At 48.4% G+C, this 8,686-nt stretch overlaps 1 protein-coding gene across 1 annotated transcript; it reads left to right on the top strand.

Annotated features, from left to right (window-relative positions):
* Positions 1–500: 500 nt before the first annotated feature.
* LELP1 (late cornified envelope like proline rich 1) lies at positions 501–818 on the top strand. The gene has a single exon (XM_087827930.1). It carries the CDS (start codon positions 501–503, stop codon positions 816–818), a length of 318 nt encoding a protein of 105 aa, XP_087684056.1.
* The last annotated feature ends 7,868 nt before the right edge of the window (positions 819–8,686 follow it).

Genomic DNA, 8,686 nt, shown 5'->3' with positions numbered 1-8,686 from the left:
CAATCCACGAAAACCACAAAAGGACGGCCCTTAAGTGAGCGTTTGGTCCAGAGCCTGAACATAGCTTGGAAAAGCTTGCTTTCTTTCTTTTGTAAAATTTATCTTTATTGTTGAAAGTATTACAGGTGTCCCCTCCCCCCCCCCATTGACTCCCTCTCCCCCCTCCTGCCTCGCCCCAGGCCTTCCCCACCCTATTGTCTGTGTCTCTGGGCTATGCACATATGCCTATAAATTCTTTGGTTAATCTCTTCCCGCCCACCCCCTTTCCTCTGAGGTTCCTCAGTCTGTTCCATGCTCCCATGTTTCTGGATCTGTTTTGTTCGTCAGTTTATTTTGTTCATTAGATTCCACAAATATGTGAGATCCTGGGACAGCTTTCTTAGACACAAGGATGGGCAGAGGTGCGGGAAGGCTGTACCGGTCCCTCCCACTTGGCAGTGTGGTCTCCCGCATACAATCTGTCCTATATTTCTTCGCAGGGCTCAGGGAATCAAGAAAGCATGTCGAGTGATGATAAAAATAAACCTAATGATCCCAAGAATGAGCCCAAGAACTGTGACCCCAGATGTGAACAACAGTTTGAGACCAGATGCCAGCCCAGCTGTTTAAAGAAGCTGCTGCAACGCTGCTCCGAAAAGTGCCCGCTGCCCCCCAAGTGCTCCCCATGCCCCGTGCCATGTCCCAAGTCTTGCCCCCCGCCTTGCCCCCCGCCTTGCCCCCCGCCATGCCCTCCGCCTTGCCCTCCGCCTTGCCCTCCCAAGCCCTGTTGCAAGCCCTGCCCTCCTAAGTGCCCGCCGCCCTGCCCACCCCCAGAGTGAGGCCCCAAGGGCGCCACCAGCCCCACGCCTCCGCCAGCTCCACCTGTTCACCACCTCGGGGCTGAGGCCGAAGCCATGGACTGACAAGTAAACGTGTTCCTCTGCTGTGCAAGACTTGCTTCTCCTGGGTTTTTGGTGTCTTGGGGGCAGTTTTCAGTTTATCTGTTGATTTCCAGAACTAAACCACCAAGAAGTGATCCCAGGGCAGTGAAGCTAGAACCCTGGCCCTCCACTATCAAAAACTTTTGAAGACGGTGTCCCCTCTGGCCCCACCTGCTACCTCCAGAGAAGTGGCATCTTCTGAGCGGGCACCCGGGGCCCACCTCCCTGTAACAGCGCAGCTTGAGAGCCGTGAATAGCGCTGTTAAAGTGACTAACCCCAGGGACCAAACAGGCGTGAGGGAGGAAGAGGGAGTGAGGGGGAGAGAAGAGGGGTGTCAGGAAAGGTCCCAGGAGGCTCAGGGAAAGAACCCCACCGTTTGCGGCCAGTCCCATTGCCCGTTGCTTGGACACAGCACGGAAAACAGGCTACATGGGTTGAAACTCCAGCTCTGCTCCCTAACTACTTTGTGACCTTAAGCAAGTTGCTTAATGTCTCTGAGCCTTAGTTTCCTTCTCTCTGTACAAGGAATGATGATGCTAGTAGTGCTGGTGGCACAGGGTTGCTGTGTGGCTTAAGGAGTTAAAGGCCAAGTGCCTGACTCACTGGGACAGCAAGCGCTTGCGGAGGGGAGCACACTGCAGCTGGCCAGGTGTCACATGCCACACCTGAGCTTAACTGCCCTGTGCTGTCTCCCTCGGGCTGCAAGTCTCCTGAGTGCAATAGTTAGGTTCTAACAAAGGTGCAGTGAGTACAGAGTGTCCAAACTGTGCCCAAGAAAAAACACCTGCTGTCCCCACCAACCAAGGTCATCTCAGAAGCAGGCTTTTGGGATGAAGGAGCTGGCAAGGCCTTTAGGGTGTGTGTGACCTCTCGTTTTTCAGATGTGAAAACTGCTAGTTTCTTTCTCTGATAGGAGGAGGCCTTGGGGTCTTGGTCTCCTAGCAACAATGGGAGCCTGGCACCCACATTCCAGGGCCTGCAGAGAGGTGCCTCCTGGACACAGGGAACCTCTGGAAGCCTAATATAGGGTATTAAGGGCCTATGGTCAGCTGTTGATAACAGGCTGAAAATTCTTCTACCATCATCATCTGTCAAAAAGAAGGGAGAGAGAACCCTGGCTGGTGTGGCTCAGTTGGTTGAGCATTGGCCCAGGTGCCAAGAGGTCGCAGGTTTGCACCAAGAGGTCACCAGTTTGATTCCAGGTCAGGGCACATGCCTGGGTTGTGGGCTCGATCCCCAGCAGGGAGCGCGCAGGAGGCAACGCGTCAATGTTTTTCTCTCCCTCTCCCTTCCTCTCTCTCTCAAATCAATAAAAACGTGTGTGTGTGTGTGTGTTTGTTTTAAAAAAAAAGGGAGGGAGGGAGGAAATAAATTGAACTATAATGTGACATCCTCCATCTATTTAATGATCACTTTTAAGTAACAAATCCCAGAGGCCCCGTGCTAAAGAGAATGCTAGTGCTGGTGAGAGTGTAAATAGACAAGAATCCTTTCAGAAAAGAACTTGAGGAATATGGAAATTCCTCAACAAAAGCATAAAATGATTCAACCTTTTGGCCTAGTTGTTCCATGTCTTGAAATCTATATAAAGAAAAGTAATTCGAAGATGGGCAGGTGGAGGTTATATAAAACTGATTTATCACGGTGTGACTTAGAAACAATTTAAATATCAGGGAATTGATTAAAGTTGGACCTGTTACTTGATGGAACATTACATAATCTCTAAAATGTATTAAAGGGGGAGAAAGGCTCCAATTCAATGTATAGTGTAAAGCAACTATGTTTAACCAAAAGCTTCTAGAAAAATGGTAATAATAGAAGGAAATCTGTTGACATTCTAGTTACTTTAGGAGTTATGGGTGACCAGTGGAATATGTTTATTTTTCTCTAGTCTCTGAATTTTCATTAGAAGGTTATTTTTTAAAAGCAAAAAACAATATACTTTTGAATACTTCAGAGACCCTCAAAATCCTTGCATTTGCTCAAAGAACAAAATAAGCCCCGGGGGGGTGGGGGTGGAAAAGTGTCTTCCTGCACCTGAACACACCATGTAGGAGGTGGCCCCACCTTGGGTGCCATCCTTGGAGATGTAGGATCTCACTCCCAGGCCTGCCAGGAGCTCCATGGCAGTGTCAGGCAGAGGTTGGTGCCCTCCCGGGTGGCTCTGAGGATTCCGGACACAGACTGGGTGGCAGCCAGCTCTGAGAACATGGAACCATCCTTTTGCCAATGTATTTTCTTTTCTCCCATGTAAATGAAACCAAAGATACACATCTCTTAATGGCTACTTTCCCAGCAGAAAGCTGGATCAAAGGCAACTCTGGGGAAGATGGCTGGAACATGATGAGTGTGCCACCTCCCTGCTGAATGCCATAATTACTCCCAGCCCCAGAGGCAGTCACCAGGTCCAGCCCCTAGTGGAAGAGGGCTGTATAAATAAATAGCAGTGCCAGGCTCAATGGCTCACAGACAATGTGATGGGGTAGAACCAAGCCCTCTCCTTTCATGGAAAAGCAGTTCTGAGGGTCCATTAGGAAGGCGACAAGAGGAGACACTCTATCACAGACCCCCCTTGCCTACCGCCACCTTGTAAAAGGACTTCTAAGACCTCTCAAACCAGGCCAGCTGGACAACTGGCTGTGAGGTGGGCCAGCCCCATGAAAGGGCTGCCTAGAACCACAGGAGGTCTTAGGAACCTAGGAACCAGGGGTCATTTTTATGTATCCCCCACCCCCACATGCAATGACAACTGGAGAGATGGCAGGAAGGAACCAGCAACCAATCCCGTCCTATTTTCCTGCCCTGCTTCCACGTGGCCAGCATTCCAGCCAGGGACTCGAGCACATCCGGGAGCCTTTGTCGACAATGACAAGTCGTAACTGCTTCTAGGTCACAGCTGTTGATGCTCAGCAAATGAACAGGCTGATAAAACAGTAAGTCAATCACCAAACACATAAAGATCCTTACGATACAAGCTGATCGGAAAAGACATCCTGCGGTCTTTTCAGCTCCACCTGTCTTCCAGGCGCGTGGCACCTGGGACGCCGCACCTGCAGAGCTCTGTGCTCTCTGGGGCGCAAAGGGAACTCTGCTCAGGCTGAGGGCTCCTGGCTTTTTCCACCAGCGACGCCCTCATCATCTCTCCCTACGCCACTCTGAGCCTCTGAACCGGGTTCAGAAACTTCCAGCTCACCTTCCTCTGGTCCTCCTTCCCGCGGAAACCGGCCAAGATGGTCTTGATCAAGCTCAGATCTAAACACCTCACTTTCTTGCTTAAAACCCTTAAAAGGCTCTGATTTGCCTAAACAGCTCAAATGATTTAACCTGTGTTATGTGCCGGGAAATTCCAGCAGTCACCTGTTTCTGGCCCCTCTGCCTTTATACCTGTTTCTCCTCTGTCCTTCTTCCTTCTTCCACTGAATCCTCCGGTAATGATGTACTTGGGCAAGTCCTCATCTCTGAACCCAACGAAGGGGTCGCCTGCTCCAAGAAGCTTCCCCCGCCCTGCACCTTCCTCCGCGGGCTGGCTAGATGGTCTGTGGTCTCGGGGCCTCCCTGCCTTTCTCGTCCAGAGCGCTTACCAGGCCCGTTCTGTTCATCAGCTCACACGCGACTGCAAGCTCTTCGAGAACAGAGACTGCCTCGAGTCACAGACACTCCATAGTAACCAGCGGGGACCGCTCAGTGGCTTCGGTGGCACTTTTCCACACGGTGTCATTCCCAGAATTCGGAGGCGGAGAGGAAGAACAGCTGAATGTGGGTGGCGGGGGCTGCAAGAAAGGCGTCCCCGGCCTTGGCCACTTTCCCCTTAGGCCACAAGGTGCAGATCCTGCCTGCCCTCCCCCTGGCTTCCCCTGGGAAGTACAGCCTGGAGCAGATTTCTCCCTCCCTCCCTCTTTCCCCCCCCTCTCTCTTTTCATTACTTAAACCAAATATATTTCAGAGAAACCAGATATTGAAAAGTAAGCCATAGACATAATACAAATTTAGAAGAATGGTGTTTTAAATATGAAGACAAAAATAGAAGCCAGATAAGAAAAGATTGCTAAATTGAATTTATAAAGTATATAAAAATACAATAAACACCAAAGTCAACAAGGGGACTTTTGCATCAATGAATATGAGAGCCAGAGTGACATTTAAGGGACCTCAGTGTCTAGGTGAGGAAACTAAGGTCCAGGGAGGGAAACGACTCGACTAAAGTCACACCGAGTTGGTTGTCAGCTGAGTCTAGGATTTCTAACTCTGATTAAGGCCAAGATGAGCCAGCACCCAACTCAAAAGGGAGAAGGGGTAAAGTCCAACATCAAACCTAAATAATCTGGAAGCGTCACTTGGCCCCATTTTCTGTCAGTGGTCTTTAACCTGGGGGCCGTGGCGCCCTCCCTGAAGGTGAAGGTATATACGTACGTATATTGTCCCATCACCCCAAAGCTGTTAAGAACCACTGACTGATCTGCATCTTTGCTACCTCCTGAAGCTTCAAAAGAAGCTCCTAAATGCTTTTACATAGACCATTGCCTAGTCTAGACACGAGCTTACCACACGACCTTGAACAAGGTCCTTAACACTTTTGCACCTAACTTTACTCATCTAAAAAAATGCAGTAAATTAATAATTTTGTGCCTCCTGTTTAAAGCACGTGCTGGGCTAAAGCAAGGAGATAGAATCAGGTGGCCTTTCATGTCCCCTCTGGATTCAGTGGCCTGTGATCCATGGTCCCTCCCACAACCTCTGACTCAGACCCTGTGGGTGACACAGGAGGAAAGGCAGTGAGAGGAGTGGTAGACTCTCCCCCAGAAGCCCACAAGCTCAGTAAGCTCTTCAGAGGCACCTGATCCCCAGCAAACGGGATGAGCCACATTCTGTGCCATTTAGCTTTATCGGAGCCCTTGCCCTATAATATGCAGACATCACCAGCCCAGTGAATCAGAGGAGTCTGGGAACTTTTATGATCTGAACAAAGGAGATAGTTATTGGATGGGAATGGAAAAAAAAAGCAATGTCCTGCACACAGCTGACTCTCTTCTGCTGACCCTGTGTAATTATACCCTAGCTCCCAATAATGACAGCTGCAGAAATCTAAAATCTTAACTCTCAGGTGACATTAAATCAGATTAGCCCCAATCTTGCTGGAGGGCCGGGGATGGTTAGAGAAACCACTTAGTCACCTTATCTTAAGATGTGGGGTGGGACAATCTTCCCATAGCTATCCAAGTCCCAGCCCCAGACACTGGGCCACTAAGGTTGATTTTTGATGGCTCAGACCCCAGATACTCCTACTTTGCACCTAGGAAAAAATTAGGTAACGTAAGGTCATTCAGCCAACCGGCTGGGCCACGGACACACACAGAAGACAGAAAACTGGGTCTTCTCATTGGTGGATTATAACTTAATCAAGGAGGAAGAGCTCCCCACACATGCATCTACACACTTACAAAGTCATGTAGATACCCTGGCTAATCATTCACAATCACATTTATAGTATCGAAGAATGTCAAAGCTGGAATGGACCTGACTGATTCCTAGTCTCATTTTCCTATCTTAAAGATGATAAAAGTAAGGCCAGAGAGGGTCAGGGACTCATGTGAGGTGACATCTTTTTAGGGACAGAGCCAGGTCTTCTGGGCCTCTGTGCCATATTGTCTACTGCATCGCAGTGACCCCTCCCCACCCAGGCATCTGTTTCTTACCAGGACACAAAGGGCTCATAATGGTGCTATATCAATCCTCCGTGCACCAGTCCTAAAGGCCAAAAGGTCACCTGATCTCCTTCAATTCACCTTTTAAAAACTTTTTAGGGATCAAGCATCTAAAAACTATATAAGCCTTTGAAGCAATTTCTGGTTTTAGCCAACTGCCTCTCTTAGGAAATGACCTAAACATACCTCTTCAAGTTAAAGGGACCATCATCATCTTTAAAGTCCCTGGAATTTGGTCAACTGTAGCAAACAAGCTCAAGGCCACCACTTTATGGTCTAAGGACTTCTTTCATAATGAAACATTTCCCATTTTCATTACATGAGATCCTCCTCTGCTTCCAGTTGTCTCCTACATCCACCTTCTTCATTCCTTAATGAATGCAGTTACTCCATCAATAATCATTTGTCTTCTGCTTTCTGTATCTGTGGCACAGCCCCTACCCTCTTTGAACCTACAACCCAGAATAGTGATAAGATCTTGTACATAGACAACAGGAATTCAAAATATAAATATCATATAAATAGCGTAGATACTATGGGAGTTCAGAAAGAGGTGAAATTACTTCTAGTTTACAGTAACCAGGAAGGGCCCTTGGAAGGTTGCAGACTTGAGTAGAGCCATGACGGATGCTTAGGATTTCAACAGGCACAGAGAAGGAGGGCACACAAAGTAGGAGTGACAGCTCAAACAGAGACTTAGCAGTAGAGAAAACTGGGTGTGTTTGCTTTGAAACTTTTCCTTTCATCCCCCTGGCTTTTATTGACCCGAGTTCTAAGAGAAGGTTTTCCAGAAGCCAAGGAGACAGACCAACCTTGTTCCATCCTGTTTTCTTGGTTACTATGAAAACTCTGCAATGCCACTTTTAGAAATGTCATAAATCAAGGTTGAGAAGATGAAGGTTACTTGCCTTCTCCCTCCTCTCTCTTTTCCTCCACCTTAAGAGAAGACACAACCCAAGAGTAACAAACGACTCCAATTTCCTTCAAGACCTCTGTGCAAGAAAAGAACTCTCTCCAGGAGGCTGTGGGTCCTCTGTTAGCTTGGGACCATGGGACAATCTGTCTCCCATGGGCCTGGAAGTGTGACTCTTCAGGCTCAGTGAAGACACATTCATTCTGAAAGAAGCCATCTGGCCCTTGATCCAGACAGACCCCAGGCCTTAGGCATTAGGTCTTCCCATGGGTAAAGACAAGATGAGCAAGGTGGATCCTATCTCTCGCCGCATCCTGAACCAGTTTGGACAGATAAGGAGCCCAATCCGAGTTTGACAGACTGAGATAACGTTTTATGAACATTCTTTTGCTGCTGCTTCTAATGAAAGACCTGAGAAGAGCCCCTCCCTGCTGAGGTCTGCTGAGGACCCAGAGGCCAAAATGGAGGCTGATTAACAGGCATCCCAAGCAGTGAGTCAAACTATGGGCAGTTTCAGAGGAAGCTCGTTAGGGTGACTCCACAATTAAGACCACAGCCCACGTGGCCAGTCATGCCTGTGGAAGGCTGGACCACGCACTATATAAAAGTCCTTACCTGGCTGGGCTCCACAATTCACGTTCCTGGTGGAGTCTTGCTGAAGATCAGGTAAGTGGGGGCACCTGCGCCCTCTCTCCCCAGCTGCTCTGCCTCTGGGAGGCTACGGTTCTCTTCCTCTGCTGGTCTGTACTTTCTATTGATTTTTGAAGTGGTTGGCCATTTCTTGGACCTCTCAAACCATCCTGTGTATTATAGCTAGCCTCTCGCACCTGATTTTCAATAAGATTTATAAATAGGAAAGGAGAAAAAGATCTGGGATAAGACTGGGATTTGGTGCAGGACCAGGCTTTGGCTATCCAAACAAGGGCTATGAGAATATTCTTCTTAGGAGATGGGCATCAAAGGGAGCTGAAGTTGGGATAGAAAAGAGAAAGGAATAGAAAGCAGCAGAGAAGTGAGTTCTTATGGGTAACAATAATTCATTCCCCGTTTCCTTCTGTCAACCCTTCACCCCTCAGTCCCCAGGCTGGTACTGTTAATGCAGATAATTTTAAATCTTGTGTTTGTTTCAGGTTCTGCAAATCACCCTAAG

This window comes from Miniopterus natalensis, chromosome 19 (genome assembly GCF_054644295.1).
Source record: "Miniopterus natalensis isolate mMinNat1 chromosome 19, mMinNat1.hap1, whole genome shotgun sequence".
In the NCBI taxonomy this organism is placed as follows: Eukaryota; Metazoa; Chordata; class Mammalia; order Chiroptera; family Miniopteridae; genus Miniopterus; species Miniopterus natalensis.
The sequence above is the reverse complement of the archived record's forward strand: the minus strand, read 5'-3'. Positions and strand labels throughout refer to the sequence as shown.

Bases quoted from the DNA above. Each gene is read 5' to 3' on its own strand.
- LELP1 (XM_087827930.1), top strand. From the start codon at position 501: ATGTCGAGTGATGATAAAAATAAACCTAATGATCCCAAGAATGAGCCC.